Source organism: Emys orbicularis, chromosome 1, assembly GCF_028017835.1.
Source record: "Emys orbicularis isolate rEmyOrb1 chromosome 1, rEmyOrb1.hap1, whole genome shotgun sequence".
Classification (NCBI taxonomy): domain Eukaryota; kingdom Metazoa; phylum Chordata; order Testudines; family Emydidae; genus Emys; species Emys orbicularis.
Window position 1 is genome coordinate 269,471,100 of NC_088683.1, and position 19,220 is coordinate 269,490,319.

The 19,220-nt window shown below is 41.1% G+C and overlaps 1 protein-coding gene across 1 annotated transcript in view; it reads right to left on the reverse strand.

Moving 5' to 3' along the window:
* FARP1 (FERM, ARH/RhoGEF and pleckstrin domain protein 1) overlaps window positions 1-19,220 on the reverse strand; it is a 275,111-nt gene that overhangs the window by 77,850 nt on the left and 178,041 nt on the right. Inside the window, exons 6-11 of the mRNA XM_065414550.1 lie at window positions 12,949-13,063; window positions 10,938-11,085; window positions 7,261-7,356; window positions 5,925-6,088; window positions 2,339-2,407; window positions 1,397-1,481 (exon numbers count right to left, since the gene is read on the reverse strand). Of these exons, the coding sequence (XP_065270622.1) occupies window positions 1,397-1,481; window positions 2,339-2,407; window positions 5,925-6,088; window positions 7,261-7,356; window positions 10,938-11,085; window positions 12,949-13,063 (677 nt within the window). The remainder of the gene's footprint in view (window positions 1-1,396; window positions 1,482-2,338; window positions 2,408-5,924; window positions 6,089-7,260; window positions 7,357-10,937; window positions 11,086-12,948; window positions 13,064-19,220) is intronic.

The following is a 19,220-nucleotide window of genomic DNA, read 5'->3' on the forward strand; positions in this document are numbered from 1 at the left end:
AGAAGAGAAAAAACAAGAGGGGAGATCATTAAGGAAAAATCTCAGTGTCTGCTAACAGCAAGAGCACCAGAGTCATGCCCAGTAACTTATAGATCCCATGTAGGACTCTCCTGGCAACAGAGTTGGTAACTCATACTTTAAAAAATATGGAAGCCTCCAAGGATGAAGAGTAGATGATGGACCAGGAAAGAACATGAGCTAAGCATTGGCAAAAAAGGAAATAAATGTGCAAAAAGTTCTATAGATTATTGCAATTTATGATGATACAACACATATGGCCAATAACCAGCATTGTACAAACACCAACATGCCTGCACTACTTAAAAGAAGCTAGACTGGCAAAGGAGATGAATATCAAAAATGGTAAATTCAGTGCAGCCCAATTGCATACAAGAACAAAACTCCCAGAGTAGGTTCATGGGCAACCCCACATTCAACCGGTGGAGAGTCCCTACCACTAGTCAAAGGACTGTCTTCATTCCACACAAGCATGCCAGTACACATCCAGTGCTTTGCTCCCTCTGTCTAATCTGGTGTTAAAAATATTAAGCTATCTTTTGAATGGACTACAAATTGTACCTTTCCTGAGTTCACTAGAACAGCTTGCAATGATGATATGATTCTATAGGTAACCAACACAAATTACTAAGGCAAGCCAAAGGTTGTGCAGGTAGAAGTTTGCGGGCCACTTTAAATATATTAACCAGGCAGCTTGCACCTGCCACTTCTGCTTTGAACAGCAGCCATTTACTGTTAATAGAAACAGAACTAATGCTTGTGATCTACCAAAGATTATAATGTAAGAATTCTTAACTGAAATTCCTCTCAGGTCAACACAACAGAACTTCTTGTCAAGGACAAATGAAATTCCACTATCACTGACCTCTGGAAAAAACTCATTCCTTCACTCGGGGCAACCACGAGCAGAAATCTCGGAACCTGACAAGGGTTCCTCACTTTTTTGGCAACTGTATCAGTTCACCAGGCTGAGAGCTCGACTGTGCCAGGTAGTCCCTACTACTTGCGCCTTCCCATCCTTATTGTGCATTTTAAGCCACCGTGGGGATAAGGCTGCTCCAAACCCATGCTCTGTAGACCTTTAGTCTTGCTGTATTGTAGGTTAATGTGCTCAGAACTGAATGGCAAATGGGCAGTAGACGCACACAATGGATCAGCCATGATAGGGAGTGGGAATTACAGATCCCGAGTTACAAAATCCTGAAGTATTAGAATGGATAGACCTACCAGTGATTTGGAATCACTGTATCAGGGTATCTGAATCTTTAAAGTAGGTTAGATATAAGAAAAAGAATGCCCATGTAGTTTTAAATTATACTCCCCTAAATAGTGATTCAACTGGAAATGCTTAAAGCAAATCATATTGGGTTTCATCAACATTACTGACTTGTTTTGGCACCTCTGAATGCTGTTCTGAAGGTTGTGTAGTCAGACTCCTGATGGAACGAATCTTGCTGTGTTTCCTGAGAAAAATCACATTAAGAAGTAAAAGCCATATAATTTTTTTCATAAATAATCAGCAGCAGTCACTTCCTTAAGAAACAAAAGCACCAAACGGCAGCTTTATAAATGTTTGTCTTGAAACGGATTCACAATCTTTCTTTTTGTAAAATTTAAATGGAGAATGTTTTATATAAACACCATAAAAGAGAATGTAGGGCACTGAAGCAGAAATCTTCCATCGCCGGAACATGAGTCATAACACAAACTGTTGCCAGGTTCATTGTACATTTCAGCAGTGACTTTCAACTCACCATGACTCAGAATAATTCAAAGAGAATTGGCACTACCAAGTTAGAAGCCTTCCCTTGACAGCTTTCAATTAACAACCACTGGTTAGTTGTGCCAATTTATGTTACTTATCCCCCTAATCTTCGGGAGTACGTTATTATTAAAAAAATCAAATCCTTTTCTATTTATGCAGATTAATCACATCCCACACTAAAGGGTCTGATATTCAATGAGTCTGAGGGGAAGTTATCTGCCAGTGGGATATTCAATGCTGAAAAGTATCCAGCCTATTAATTGAGTTACAAGCTCATAGCAACTGCAGCAATTTGATCAAGTTTCACAGGGCTGGCTGGAGGCTGGTTTGGCCCCTAGTTTAATTTAGAGAAACCTCAGGGTTGCTCTAACCAATGCCTGATGGTAACCAATCCCTAGGGGCCATTATGCCAGTGACAGTTTGCTGAAGCAACATAAAGGGGACTTTGCATAGGCCAGAGTCAGGGCCCAGCAGTATAATTAACTGATAAGCACTAATGGTCCCAAATTCAAGAGCATTAAAAAAATAAGACCAGCTCAGTAATCTCTCTCTCACCTTTCAAACTGCACTTTCTTGTGTCCTCCTTCTTTAACATAGTCAAGAACCTGCTTCTGAGTCCGGCCACTGTAACAAAACCACACTTAAGCCACCAATCTAAGGTATTACATTTGTTAACGTTCAATACAAATAATGAAATTATTATGTAACTTTTATGTAAGATTTATTATGTAACTTTTCATTTCCATGGCATAAAGTGATGTACCATCTTTTGCATCATAAATGCACATTGGTCTGCAGGGAGTTTGATTTAACCATATAGTCAGTGATAAGCCGCTTCATGCAGTCCATATTCGCATTCAATCACCCACCTACCAACCTTGGGGGTGAACCTAAGAAGCCAGGCATGCCAGTGTGCAGTTTTAGATACTGTATCCTATGAACTCATAGTAAACCACATACACAACTATTTCTACTAGAAGCATTAACTCACATTTCACAATAAGAATGCAATGGATCTCATTGTACATACATGGATAAAATGTCACTTGCATTTTTTGCCAGGAAAATACTTTTAGACAGATAAAATACAGACCATTTTACCACTGTCTAAATTCAACTGTGCCCCTTTATGCTGAATTATGTTACTGGGAAGTCACCAAAGATAAAGGCAAGAAAGAGAGATTTCAGCTCTCCTCTTATGAAAATATGTATCTGAATAATTTCTGCAAGTTAAATTTCAGTCTTATCTCTATTAACTGGTGTCAATAAACATTGGTACTGAATGGAGAATAGTGGAAATACATTTCAGGATTAAATTGTTGATCTTAAAGACATTTAACTATAGGTACAAACATTTTCTGCCGATTCAGCCTTAGATGGATCTCAAACCTTGCTCTTATATTCCATGAAAAAGGAGCCAATGCCAATCATTTATATGGTGTATGGATATGAATACGAGAAGAAAAAGCAAGCAATAGCATTTGCACTCAGTTAGAAATGCATATCCTACACCCTGGAGAGGAACAGTGAGGAACAAAAAATCTCCATACCTGTTAAGACCTGTCTATTGGACAAACTATAGCAAGGCCTATTGCAACAATGAAGAGCAATACTTCTTCTAGAATGAACTCAGCAGAGATCACAGTGAGAGACATGAAAACAGCATACGGCTCCACTCCAAACTATGTGCATGTTTAATCAGGTATGTTAAGAATGTCTACAATTTTTTCATTTACTCTGGCAGTAATTAAATCCAACAATTTAGACTGCAGTTTCTGTCTCCCACACGAAGACCTCCAGGTCCTTCCATGACACCTACTTTATTTTTCAGACCCAGAAAAGAAAGTTGGAAGAGGCAGGAGAGGACATATCAACATGACTACATACCTCTATGAGTCAACTGGTGTCTCTGATTTGGTAGCATTTTGAATTCACTTTGCACAGGTGTAAATGACCTAACAAGATGCAGTTAGTGGAAAATCAGGCCCGATAGGAGTCAAACGGCATTACATGGGAGATGCTGCAAAGAGTCCATCCAGCAGTGTACATAAGCAGCAGTGACATATCAGCATTTTTGTACACCGAGGCCTCGTGTGCACTAAAAAAGGTTTGCCAGTACAGCTATACAGATGTATAGCTATACTAGCAAACCCTCCTAGTGTAGATGCAGCTTATACCTACAAAAAAAGAGTTTTTTGCCAGTATACCTTATACCAGTTCCCTGAATGAAATAAGCTATACTGGTAAAAGGACTTTTACGCTGGTATAGCTACATTTATGCAAGGGGTTTTGCTGGTATAAAAATTATTTTTAAAAAATTACTACACCAGCAAAGTTTTACGTGTAGACCTGGTCTGAGAGTGAATTCCTGTCTCTGTTAGCCCTCTTATAGGCATGAAGGGTCCAGAATGCAGAGGAAACACTGCATTTAAACAGCATAGGGGTGCGTTTGTCAGACTGTAGGGAGGCCAGGCAAGGAAAATCTACTCCTCTCGTGATCTACAGAGCAGAACTCTCTCCCTGGGAGCATGAAGGGATCATCTGTTGACAAATCACAGGAGGTGGGACTAGTGGGCCTGTTTGGTGCATAGATGGATTGTGGGGGTTGGGTTGGGGTGGAACAAGTGCAATGGAGACTACTGGCTTCTTTTCACCATACTCTTTTAGCAGTGTTCCCTCTAATTCAGTGGTTCTCAAACTTTTGTACTGGTGACCCCTTTCACATAGAAAGCCTCTGAGTGTGACCCCCCCAATAAATTAAAAAAACTTTTAAATATATTTAACACCATTATAAATGCTGGAGGCAAAGCGGGGTTTGGGGTGCAGGCTGACAGCTCGCGACCCCCCCACGTAATAAGCTCGCGACCCTCTGAGAGGTCCCGATCCCGTTTGAGAACCCCTGCTCTAATTTTCCCCACAAATGTGCGGAATGAATTTTATTATGTGAACCAATATGGAGGTGATTTGTGACACATCACCTTCGTATTGGTGCACATAACAAAATTCATGTGGTGGGGGTGGGGCTGAGGGGTTTGGAGTGTGGGAGGGGGCTCAGGGCTGGGGCAGAGGGTGCAGGCTCTAGGGTGGGGCCGAGGATGAGGGGTTCAGGGCTGGGACAAAGGATTGGGGTGTGTGTGTGGGGGTGAGGGATCTGGCTGGGGGTGCAGGCTCTGGGGTGGGGCCAGGGATGAGGGGTTCAGAAGGGTGCTCTGGGGCTACGGCAGGGAGAGAGAGGGCTCCCCCCAGCTCCTTCTCCACACAGCAACTGGGCTGGGGGAAGAGGCGCTTCTCCCCGCCGTGGCAGCTCTGGGGCTGGGATCGCGGGATAGGTGCCGTTCTCCCGTCCACGGCAGGTCCGGGCTGGGGCTGAGTTGGGGTCGGGGAGGGGAGGGGTGCCCCAGCCGTGGCAGGTCCGGGCTGGGTTCAGGCCACTCCTCCCCCAGCTGCAGCAGGTCCGGGGCTCAGTTGGGGCCGGGGAAGGGGGGCCCTCATAGGTGCTGACTCTGTGGGTGCTCCAGGGCCGGAGCGCACATAGAGAAAAATTAGCAGGTGCTAGCAGCCAAGCTTCCCCCACCCCCAGTGCTTCTCACTTGCCAGCAGCCCCTCTGACCTACTCTTCCCCCTCCCTCCCAGCACCTCCCACCCGCCGCGAACAGCTATTTTGTGGCATGTAGGAAGCTCCTGGGGGCGGGGGGGAGAGGAACGGGGAAGAGGCAGGATGGGGGCGGGAAGAGGCGGGGACTTGGGGGAAGGGATGGAGTGGGGACGGAGCCTGGGACCGGTCCAGCATTCCCTGGCTAGAGGGGAAGTTGATGCCTATGGTGTGCTCCTTCCCCGGCAGGGTGGGCTCCCTGAGCGCCTGTGCGGTGCTAAATAGGCTGCCGTGTGGCAGCACAGCTTACAGGGAATTTAGCCCTTTAGTAGCAACTTTCCATCAGCTACTGTAAGGGGAATTTAGGCTTTTATTCCACAGTTTCCCATGCATTACTCTGGTTGAACAGGTGGGTTAGCAATCATAAAGCAGCAGTTTGCAACACCAAAGAGAAAAACATTAAAGATCTAGGATTAAAATAAGGACAATGTGATTTCAATGGGGGAGAGGAACAACAGCAGGAGACAGAAAGGGGAAAATAGGTCTTACCTGAACCTAAATGATGAACCTCTAGTAAAAAGAACAGGTTTAGGCTTTGGTTTGGGCTCCTCAAAGAGTCTGAAAAAGGCATGGTGTTCTACACAGATCTTCCAGAAAGACTTGCAAAAATCCCGACTGGCCATCAGGAATTCCAAGGTGTCCTGGAATGAATTCTAAAAGATGTAATAGCATTATTTACATGAGTGAGCAAATGAGAGAGCAACGCATTGGACATATACATCGATACACTGATGCTATGCTACAAATTCTCTCTCCTGACTCACCGGTCTCCTGGCCCAAGGAGCCCTCCCATTCATCCCAAGAACCTCCTACATACTCTTAGCAGGACTAATAAAGAGCAATTCCCCAGAATTTTTCCTGTTGTCTCATGTAACAGACCTATTACAAGGCTCCTCAAATTATTTTAAGAATGCAATATACTAAATCAGAATAACCCGTGTCTTCTCCTCATTCTAGTTTATATCTCCAGCCACTGACACTTTGCCATCCAGCCAGGAAAGAACAAAGGGATTTTGCTGAATGGCAGCAGCATCCATATTTCTTTGAAGCACAGTGCTGGAGTAAGACATACAAATATAAACTGCAGTAACTTTTCTGAACTGTCATTTTAAAAGGAATGTCTTGTGGGAAGCCCTTCAACTAGTTTAACGCGCCCTTTCCCTTTCCTGAGAAGCATTTACTCATTTCTGCTTCCCTACTCCTGCTTTAAATCTTTTCATTTGATTTGATACCAGCCTCAGAACATTTGTATTGTGCATTATTACAATACAAGCAACAGGATATATCTCAGAACTAAGAGTCCCATCGGTCAGAAATATAGCTTGGGAATGGGGATCTGCTGACCATTCCCAGTACCACGGCAAAAGCACTCCATCTTAGGAAACTGAAGATCACAACTGCACACCACAGCAGAGGTGCATATTCCCATAGTTAAATATCACTAACTCATCAATCTGAGGTTAATTATTAAGAGTGTGCACTACACTGAGTTCACCAGCTTTAACAGGAAGCCTCACCTACTCAGCATGGCATTGAGACAAATATTTTAGTACATGGAGCCACAGCCATGGAAATACTTGATATCTTTCATGGACGTTCAGTTCTTAGCTTCTCTGCTGAGTCTGCCCAACGTGGATGTCAATTTTAAGACGGACACGAGAGAAAACGTTATCAAAGCACTAGCCCCAGAAATAAGTGTAAATGACCAATTAAAAAAAATCCCATTGATTACAACCCAGGCAACTCAAACATCTATTTTATCTGCTTCTAGAAATTTACCAGAGAACCTCTCCTCAAATTTCTTTGAAGAATATCAAGGACTTACATTCACATCAGGCCGTAGCTTGATAAGAAAACGCTTCCTCTTGAAGCTCAGCTTTCGAACCTTAGCCCAGTTGAAGGCATTGATCTTGGTGTGACCCTAAAGATGACAAGCCAAGTGAAGTCATGTTATAGATTAAAGGACGAGTTTAAGTATTCCAAGCATGTATCTGTAAGGCAAATTTGACAGTTATCAAAAGTACTTTTGCATAATCACTGTTTAAAATGTATTTGCTTGTAATGGTGCTATTACAGGCTCCAATCCTATAAACACTAACACATATTCCCAATTTAAGAACATGAGTTCTTAAGAACTGAACCCAAGTACTTAAAGTTAAGAACGTGTAAATGATTACAGGATTGGGTGCCTTATATTGCAGTAGTGCCTACATACCCCGTGAGGATCAGTATCCCCAGGTCGGCCCAGTCTGCCCAGATGATGTTACAGTACAATCTTATTAAATGTTTTACTGTGCGAGTTATCAGAGAATTTTAAAAACTACTCCATTCCTCACACACTACAGAAACTTCCAAACTCTATTTTTATTTGATCAGTAAAATCAGCATCCCTTTAAATATCTCCTCTTTCTGGAAAAAAAAAAAATGCAGCAGTAAGCAGTGGCAGTATTAATCGTTAACATATAGTCATAGAAGTAAAAGGAAAATATATAAATTACTTGACAGTGTTTATCTGATGAGCCAAAAAATGCCTTTTAACAGTGCTCAGGAGCCATATGTCAGGAGCTATGAGTCATGCTACGAAAGGCTTTGTGTATGTTCACAATCAGATTGCACCATTTGAGCAGAACGTTGTTTTCTAATTAATGTATGCTAAAATTAGAGGAAGATTTAAAGTATTAACTATTTCAACTTAGTAATAAAAATTCATTATTAATATCCTTATAAACCTGCTTAGGAGTTTCTTATAGTTATAAAAGCAGCTTCTACTAGATTCCTAAATGTACAGAACTATGTTGCTTTGTAGCTTCCACATCAGACAAATATACAAGCACTGACACCGTGATGATGTTTGTTAGCTCAGCCTGCTGTCTAAGAAAGTTATATTAATGTCATAATCATCTCCGCTAGGAAATTCAACAGCACAACAGATGGGTTCTAAATTTTTTTTAGTAAAAATAAACATTTGCAGTCAGCATTTATGTGATTTGTGAATTAACCTTTATTTTCCCTTTTTTATTTTAAAATCATTATAGTTTATTTTGCTCACCTACAACATCAATAAAGGAGAAATTTAGGGCCAGTCCTGCAAAGGGAACTTACCTGCATGAACTCTTGTGCCAAGGAGTCTAATGGACTACAGTGGGTCTGGGTTGACTGCAACGGGTAAGAGTCTGCACAGAAAGATTCTTTTGCACGATTCAGAGCCTTAGGGATTGATCCTGCAAGTGCTCAATATTGAGTGTAGTGCTTCCTATCATGAGGAATCCCACTGAGGTCATACACAAGATCATTAGTAAGTGCTACAGTCAATGGGAGTTGTGCTCAATATCTTTCCAGGATCAGGCCCATGCCCCCAGAACTTTTAACTGGATTGGCTTAGATGGACCCCTACACCCGCAGAGACCCTGTGAAGTGAGTGAAGTTTTCCTGGGGTGAAGGGATCCTCCCACAGACATCTAGCTGAAGGATTAGGGCCTTAATTTGTAATGGTTCCGACCGCTTTAAAACAAGGCTAAGGAAAATTTGCATATAGTGGGCGTGGCTCCTCACACTTGTAACTACTTAGTCTATGTTCTTTTTTAGCAGCTTTCAATGTTCTTAGGCAGTGGTTCTCAACCAGGAGTATGCATACCCCTGGGGGTACACAGAGGTCTTCCAGGGGGCACATCAACTCATCTAGATATTTGCCTAGTTTTACAGGATACGTAAAAAGCACTAGTGAAGTCAGTACAAACTAAAATTTCATACAGATGTCTTGTTTACACTGTTTTATATACTATACCCTGATATGTAAGTACAATATTTATATTTCAATTGATTTATAATTATATGATAAAAATGAGAAAGTAAGAAATTTTCCAGTAAAAGTGGGCTGTGACACTTCTGTATTTTTATGTCTGATTTTGTAAGCAAGTAGTTTTAAGTGAGGTGGAACTTGGGGGTATGCAAGACAACTGAGACTCCTGAAAGAGGTACAGTAGTCTGGAAAGGTTGAGAGCCACTGTTCTTAGGCATTCCTTCAACTGTTGATCAAGTGATCAAGTTGTGAGTTTACTGATATTTTCTATTTGGACACTTGTGCGGTTTTTTGGTGGGATTTGTTTTTTATTAAAGTAGCCCCATTGGAACTGCTGGTTCAGAGATTCTTTTTTTTTTTTTAAAAGGTCTAAAAGATGGATATTTTTGGTTTGAAACTTGAGTTTTTTTTCAAAAATTGAGGTTTTTGTTTTGGTTTTAAAGGGAATAGTTATTTTAATAATTGAAGTAACCCAAGTTTTAAAAAATATTTTACTCAATTTTTTAACCCTCAATTTTGATGCAGAGACAGAGTCAGATGTTTTGGGCCAGAATGTCAGCTTGTCAGGTAGGCCTATGAAGCTGGGGGGGAAGGACACAGGAGGAAGAGGCTTGCTGGACTGGGCCAAGGTAGAATGAAGAGATTGCTGCAAGGCCCTGGCTGGGAGAAGCAACTAGGTATTGCCCTAGATTTTGCAAAGCCCATACATGGAACTCTATGGAGAGCCCCCATCTAGTTCTCTCCCACCTCACCCCTCCCCACACCTCCTAACTCCCACTTCCCCACCTCCACATGCTCACTACTCCCGATACCTGCTACTTCATGCCTGCCTGAGACCCTCCTTCCCTGTTTATGATTAAGGCTGTGAGTCTGTCACAGAAGTCATGGATTCCATGACTTTCTGGGACCTCCGGGACGTCTGCAACTGGAGCTGCAGGTGTGGCTGACCCCAGGGCCACCACAACAGCTGCTCCTGGGGCCGGCCACACTGGCCGCTGCGGGGGTGGCCCCGGGGACAGCTGCACCAGCCGCTGCTTGGCAGCATCCACTGCCGGAGCTGGGGCCAGCTGTCAGCCCCCGGGGACCGCCAAAGCAGCGGCCCCCCAGGGAAGCTAAGATTTAGTCAGGGGCATTTATAGTAAAAGTCATGGACAGGTCATGGGCCATGAATTTTTGTTTATTGCCCGTGACCTGGCCAAGACTTTTACTAAAAATGCCCATAACCAAATCTTAACCTTATTTATGATGCCCTGTGGCCTCAGGTGACCCACCTCCAATGTGCATCAGGGTAGTGAGGAGTTGTAGCCAACATGTAGCTTTCTGATCATGGATCAAAGGAGGGTAGTTAGGGAAGTCAGTATCTTCAATAGCTGGTGCTGGAAACAGACAGGGCGATGGGCTGGAAACGGGGTGGAGATCTAGCTGCTAGGTTAGGTGTGTGCAGGTAGTAAGGGGACCCTGGAAGTGTGGGACCTTATGCAGTTACATAGGTCTAAGGCCAACATTGCAAGTGACTCTGGGAGCATCCTGAAATTTTTGGTGGCTCTGGGTGCCTGCTAGCCTTAATCTCCCCTGAGGGTGGCTGTAAACCAAACTCCTCTAGACACATTTCACACAGAGGATGCACCACTGGTATAATAATTGCTTTTGTTAAAAGAACAGTCTGTTTTAAAGATTAAAGCCATGATCAGAGCAGCTCTAACCTGAAAAACTAGAATGCCTGTGTTGGCAACTGCCAGGTTGATCTTCGTCCCTTCCCTGTCCTTTGCTGGATGCAACCGGATTCCATACATCTCCAACCGACGAGCAATCTCTAGTAGTTGGAAATCTGATTCTGCTGGTGTCTGTCCACTTTAGAAACAAAAATGAAAAAGAAAAGCCAAGAGACTTGAATTCTCCACATCTATTAAATTGGAATCAAATTACTTCTTTAAGGAGCAAAAAGACATTTCATCATGAAAACTGGTTCTCGTTAATTAGATAATATCCATATGGCCATTCCAAGTCACCCAATCTCAGCAGCTAGAACAATAGCTCTGTTCTCAAAGACCAAGATTTTTTAAAAGCAAATAGTGATTTTGGATGCCTCAATTTTTGGGGCCCAACTTGCAATACCTCAAAGAAGCCTGATCTTTTCAAAAGTGTTGAGCATCCATCTTCTGAAAATCAGGCCTATTTATGGTGTCTCCAGTTAGACATTCAAAAACTGACATACCCAAAATCACAGTCACTTGCAAACAAAATGTCTATCTCAAACAGAGCCCATGTCTCCACTAGGAGCTCCTTACCCATGTATCTATACCGGTATACTACAACAGCAAAGCATTCCTAGCGGTGTGCTTTGTACTGTTATAGTGAAACCACCACTCCTGAATGAAACAAGCTATACTAGTAAAAGCACAGCTTTGCCGGTATAGCTGCCTCTACCCTAGGGACTTCTGCTGGCAAAGCTATGTGGGTCAGCTATTCATACCCTTAACTGACAAAGGTATGCTGGCAGAAGTCTGCACTGTAGAGCTAGAACATGAAAGAACCTCCCTTAGAAGCACAGAGATATTGGATTGTGACCAGTTTTCACCTAAAATACAATTAAGCAGGGAAGCAGAGTTCTGGGCATCCGTGTTTTAGCAATTATAGGATTGCTATATTTTCTAAAATAAAAGAATATATTACAGTTAAAATGGTCTAATTTTAATCAGATGTTCCCTGCTGATGAACTAAGAGGTGCCCTACCATGGGCATACCACCTTAAAAGAACACATAAAGATGCTCTTTCAATGAAGAATTCTAGCTCCCAAATTATAATAGTGTGGGAGGACACAAAAACAGTCATGTACACAAAGCATTTTTGCTGGTTGATTGTGTGTATCTTCAACCACTAACTCTAACAGAATTTTATATACATTATTCCAACAGAACAGTAAATTATATGGCTTACTGGGCTCATGAAAATAAAAGATTATATGAATATTGTCTACTATATAATTGGGTAGGATAAAGGAAATGTGCAAAGGAATAAGATGAAAGACATTGAGGGCAGTGAACATACATTTTGGGCTCCATAAATGTTAAATTCTTCATATTAAATCATACAGTCCCAATTAACATAACTGCTGTTACAAAAACCACAACCAATAAACCCCAAACTTCACTTAGTTCAAAATGCAATGGCTTGAGTCTTGAATGGTTCTTAGAAGCAGAAATTCCTGCCATTCTGCTCCTAACTGATCCTTAGTCTCTTAACTCCCTTCTAAGACTCATCTCTTCTCTAGGTTATATGATACCTAACCTCCCATTTCTATTCAGAGAACCTCTCTGATTCCCCCCGGCTCACAAGCTTCCTCCAAAATTTATCTTTTGAGCCTTTTGTCACCCATCTATGGCAGTGAAAGATATCTTCAATGACCTTGACCTCAATGAGACTACTGACACAAGTATCTGCAGGATCAGGGTCATCATTTACAATTGTATTTGCATGCACAAAATTGACAATGAATCCTTTTGTGTGAAACAGGCTGAAAAAATAATTGAATGCTAGAAAGAAAATCAAAATCAAATGATGCTCTTTAAACATCTTGTACGTTGACTTGAAAGGGCAAAAAGTAACTAACTCATAAGCCTGAAAATCTTTTATAGCTAAAGCTCAATATATGTTCACTGTTAGAATTACATTGAAGGAAAGGAAAGTTAATAAGAACAAAAGCTGGGACTCACATATGATTGCGGTGAAATTCCATGATTTTGTCTTCTAGTGTTTCTTGTTGAGGTATATACTTGTTCTTCGCTAAGTGTTCACGGTCTATGGTTTCATCAAAATCCCCAATCTCAGCTAGAGAGGGACATAAAAATCAAAACCCTGTGTTTAATCTATATTATTCAGACAAACCAAAAAACAGAGTAATAAAAGTATGTTTGTCCAAATCTGCAACATCGTTTCATAACTCATTTTCATTACTGTATGTTCCACATATTCCTTATCATCTTTATAGGTAACAAACAATGAGAAGTAGCCCAAGAGTAAGAGTTCTCCTGTTCCCCACAACCCTACAAGTAGATTTAAAAAAAACAAATGAAATAATTTCAAAGATGTATTGATTTGGGTGTGTGATAAGGGTTGGTGGAGGGGCTTCAATTTGCTGATGAACATTTCATTGGAGTAGATCAGCGTCTGTCAAGCTCATTGTGGCACTCAACACAACAACTTCATTTCCTCTAGAACAACAAATGTGCATTTCTTTCCCTGAACTCCACCCCCGAAGTTTGATGCAATTATGCATTATGTCAAATTCGAAGAAAGACACATTTTTGGGGTGGTTTCTTTGTTTTTTGATACATACATATATTGCAACCCAGAGATTTATGAAGCCTTTGTCTGTTTTGTATTTTGCAGTACTTCAGAACATCCAGTCTTTTTCCTTTCTCTGGCTTATTGTTATATTTTGTTTCTGTGAACAGAGTTTAATAATAAATCATTTCTCAGACTGAAGTTGCCCCCAACTGCTGCAGTTGTTGTAATTACAAGTATGCAACAGTTCGCTATGTAACCCACTTTTTAGCTCTGCCACATTATTGGGAAGTTACTTATTTTTGGCAATCTACATATGGGAATCAGAATATTTAATAGCATGTTGCCTGCTACTCTATCATACATTATTTACATGTTTCTGCTATCGGTTTCTTTGTAAAATGACATTCCCTCTGCCCATTATTATCCCAGAGTACTAGGAACAGTACAATGAATGAAGGCTTTTACTGATCTTTGTCCATCCCTCTGTGAAAGATCAATACACCCCAATATCCAAGCAGTATAGCTTTATTAATCTTTTATACCTAACTAGGTTCCTTATAAAGAGACTAAATTAAAATCCAGGGATCATACGCAGACATTGAATAAATTCTACAACTTCTACCTCTGAAAAGAATTAATAGATGATGTGTTAGAAGATCGTGCTGCCTGTTCCATCAGCTCCTTGATACTCTACCTCTTTCCACTGCTGATTACTTTAAAAATGAGAATCCTCCTGCACAAAAAGCCCACTGTTCCATATCACTAACTCCCGTTTCACTGAGGCCATGTCTAAACTATGGGTGCTACAACTGCGCAGCTACAGCGCAGCAGCTATGTTGCTGTAGTGCCATAATGCAGGTGCTTCCAGTTCCTACAGCAATGGAAGGAATTTTTCCGTTACTGTAATCCGTTAATCCACCTCCCTGAGGAGCGATAGCTAGGTTGATGGAAGTATTCTTCTGTTGACCTATTTGCGTCTACGCCAGGACTTAATGTCAGTGTAACTACAGTGCTCAGCAGAAGTTATGTAGCTATGCCGATCAACATTTTAAGAGTAGCTCATGGCTCAGGTTTCTATTTTGTCCCCAAGGTCAGAAATCTTGAGTTTGACTTTGAACTTAAAAGGAAAGGAAAGATGTTTAAGGAAGAAAGAACACTGCCTATCACTATCTCCATAACATCATGAAAATTTGACATTAGTTGGACCCAGGGTCTCCTGAAAATATTATTCACATTTTACTCACACCCATGCACGTGCTTAACATTCGCTTTTGTATGGGTTTCCTAAAGCCCTACATTCTTTAAACTTCAAGAGGCCAAACGTATTGCAGTCAGACTATTCTCTCCCTGCAGCAATATGATTTCTGCCACTTTCACTGCATTTACCACCCCCAAATCCATTTCAAATCAAACTCTAGGGCTTCCAAACTCACCAGGACTTGTTCTCTCTGACCTCATATCTACCTACTTCTCCCTCTTCCCTCCCCAGTCTCCTACTTCCATCTAAGATACCTTTCTAGTATTTCTCTACAGATAGGGCTGCACTTTATGGAACTCACTTTCCCTCTGAGCCATTCCCTCTTTTATTACTTGACTACCTTCTTGATCGTTTTAGCCAAAGATTGATTTTTAACCACACCTCACTTTTCTCTTACCACATTAGCACATGGCTCCGTTCTCCCCTTGTTGTAACTAGCCTGAAGTAGTACTTCAAGTATCTCTAATTGCTTTTACATTTCAGCTCTTCTCTTTTTATCTACTCCATCTTTTTACCTCACATTTCTCCTTTCTGCATGAATCCAAGTGCCAAAGCATATGCAGCATTCTCTGTTTTAACACACGTTCTATAGTGTTTTGAGATATTTTATGTAGCATCTTTCATATGAAATAATCTGTTTTGTAATATATATGTTAATTTTAATATAACCCATTTGCTGCTCTCAAAATAGGATTTTATATTAAGAGCAGGCTGTAACATCCATGAAGATACTGCCAAAGATGTACCTATCACAAAGGGACTCCTGGAAACAGAAACCCATCATGCAAAGACCCGTTATGCAGAGGTGGATGCACACAGCATGATGATACAATGCCATTCTTCACCTCTTGCCTCCCTGCTCTTTCCGCTTTTATATCACTGCTGTCAGCAGCTGCTGATTTTATATTTATTCAGAAAAATACATCAAATAATTTTTTAGCCAATGAATAAATGTCAGACAATTTAAATACAATATTGAGTAAAGCAGATAAGATCCCATTATAGGAACTATCAGGGCCAATTCTCACAGAAAACATTTTAGGAGATACAAGATATCTTCAGTGAGAACTATAGTCACATGGGGTCCTAGGAGGGCTTGCTAGCACAACAAATTTGGAAACTCTACTATTACACTGGGGAGGTGAGATAATTATACAGGATTTTGGTCACTTGTAGATGGAACAGACAATATTAAATTCTAGTCCATTAGAAATAACATGCAAGTATAATATTAAACACATTTTAGGGGTTCATAAATCTGACTCTTGTGTGTTAATTCTAAACATAATAGACAGATCTGGGACTAGGGAAAGATAAATAAATCCCACCCACATCAAGCTCTACCAGTTTAAGATAATACAAAGGGTTCTGGAATCTCATTCCCTCAGTGACTGAGCCACTTTCAGAGCATAACTTCCTATTGTTATACAGGAACCTACACATTTTTAACATATGAGCCATTTTTAAAATGTTCAACTTGTCAGAAATTTAGGTTCTGTCTAGACTAGGAAACTCTATAGTTATTAAAGATCTAGTGAAATAACATTATCAGAGGCAAAGGAGTGAAACTGGTACAACTGAGAAAAGGGATTTTTAGTTTAAAAACGGTTTAAAACTTGGTCTTATTTTTGTTAACTATTTCACTGCAATGACTACTTAACATTTTTTGGGGGGGGGAGAAGGAAATCTTTGGTACAGATTCAACACCACAAACCCTCCAATTTAGGTGCAGAAACTAACAATATACATTCTCTGGACACCCTCTCTCCAATATAAGACAGCTACCAAAATCAATGTAACCAGAGTTGACATTTCTGATATTTCTCAGGTTAAAAAACAAACAAACAGAAAATTTGTTTTTAAAAAGGTATTTTAAGCACTTGCATGGGTGATGAGTAAAATGTGAATAATATTTACAGGTATTCATCACATATAATAATAAACAAAATCCCACAAGCACAATTAAAATTATAATTTTATATATATAAAACAATACGGAAAATCCCATCTAGTTTAATCAGCACCCAAACCTTCATCTGCAGAGAAGTCCTGATCAAATGTTATTTAAGACTTTTTCAGTGAAGAAAATTAAAAGCAATTAAAAGACACCGTTGCATACACCACACTCTTAGTCTGGCAGGAAAGAGGAACAGTTAACTAAGACTCAATCAATTTAGGTTTTTCTGTCCCTTAGCAAATCTCTTTTTAACGATGAACAGGCTAAAAGAGTAAATAACTTACTCCTTGCCTGTGATGACAGGTCTCTCATCTCGTTCAACTTGCTCTTAGCATGGCTTTAATCCTATGGATCATTCTATCATACTTAGTCTTCTTGTTATAGACTGCACAATTTATCTTTCCTTGTTTAAATCCTAACTCTCCAACCAATTCTTTTCTATTTCTGCTGAGGGCTTTAAAATAGTTCCCACTCCATTGTGAAATCCAGCCTAATGACAGGTCTTTGAAGTAGGGGGGATGGAGAATGGGTAGTAGAGCACCCATAGGAAGAAAGTATGTCGATGAACTCAAGTTACTTTACATGTAACCAACCTCTTTCTTTGAGTAATTGTCCCTATGGGTGCTCCACTTCACCTAACTTCTGAGCAGTGCCTAAACTGAGAGGGTGAGTGCTGAGGAGTTCTATCTAGTACAGATTGGACAACAGCCATCCAAAACGCTGCATCAGATCTGGAAGCATACCTATGATGTAGTGCTGGGAAAAGGTGTGAACAGATGATCAGGTGGCAAATTTACAAATGTCTTTGATGAGGACATTCTTGAGCAAAGCAATAGAGGTTGACTAGGGTTATGGTGGAATGGGCAGTCCGCCTGGAGGAAGGATGCATAGAAGAGAGTTCACAGTAGGATAAAATACATCCTAAGACCCATTTGGGTAGTCTTTGGGCAGAAATAGGGGCTCCCTTCATTCTGTCTGCGAAGGAGACAAAAAGTCTAGAAGAGGCTCTGAAGGGTCTAGTTCTAGACGGAAAGCTAGTGACCTCCTGACATCCAAAATGTGTAGACTAGCATCTTATCTAAAGTTGTGCAGTTTAGAAGATGGGTAATTGTATGTCCTGATTAATGTGGCAGTCTGAGGAGATGTTGGGGAGAAAACGAGGATGTCCCACTTCGTCCCAATAAAAAACAGTGTAAGATCGATCTGCCATAAGGGCTCAGAATTTCCCTACTTTTCTAGCTGACATAACAGCCCTGTGAAGAGAGAATTTCATGGATAAGTGCAGAAGAGAGCACTCTGCTAAGGGCTTGAAGGGTGGTCTCATTAGTGCACTGAGGATGAGATTAAGGTCCGAAACTGGATAGGTTAATTTGTGGAAAAAAGTTGGCCAGTCCTTCAATGAATCTAGAGGTTGTAGGATGTGCAAAGACAGAGAATACACAACAGGTAAGTTGGAGGCTGCAACAGGTGAACTGGATGGATTCAGTGACAAACCCAAGGTCTTTAAACTTAACAGGTAGTCTAAAATGTGTGTTTAGTGGGAATCAGAGGGAGACAAACCATGCTGGATGCACCTGAACTGGAGTGGTTTCCAAGATCTTTATGAAGATCTTCCTTGTGGATGGTTTCCTACCAACAGCACATTCTGCACTTCAAATGAGCAAGCCATTTTCTATGCCCAAGAACCATCCAGGAGCCAAGCCTTGAAAGGTATCGTGGGAAGATTGGGGTAAATAGTTTTCCCTGATTCTTTAGTCAGTAAGTCTGTTTCTCTAAAAACAAAGTGACAGGTGAATCAGATCTGTGAACCATACCCATTCTTGCCAGGATGTCGCTATCAGGATGATTTTGACTTCGCCTGTGTTTTATCTTTTTTAGGACTTTGGGAAGCAATAGTGTGAGGGGGTGGGCAGAATATGCATACAGCAGTGATCGTGGTCATGGAATGAGGAAAGCATCTCCTAGGCAATTGCAGCCATGTCCTCCCTTTAAGTAGATCTTGCGAAATATCTTGTTGAATGATGTTGCAAAGAAGTCTAACTCTGGGAAGCTCCAAGTGAAGAATATCTCCTATAGGGTCAGATTGCTCAGTTCCCACTTGTGTTCTTGGCAAAAATTTCTGCTCAGCTTGTTGGCTATGGTGTTCTGTAGACGAGGTACATATGCGGCTGAGATATTGATCTGGTTGGCTATGCACCAGTTTCCAAGTTTTACTTCTTTTGTGCACAAGGATAGGGATCTTGCTCCTCATTGGCAGTTTATGTAATACATGGTTGTTTGGTCATCCATCATGACGCTGATTGGATAATCTTTGATTATGGGTAGAAAATGGGTTGCATGCATACCAAACAGCTCTAAGCTCAAGTAGAATGATGTGAAAGGCAGATTCCTGAGGGGTCCACTTTCCCTGTACTGTAAGGTTTTCAAGGTGGGCACTCCATCCTATCAGAGAGGAGTCTGCTGTTATGGTTTCTGTGGAGGAT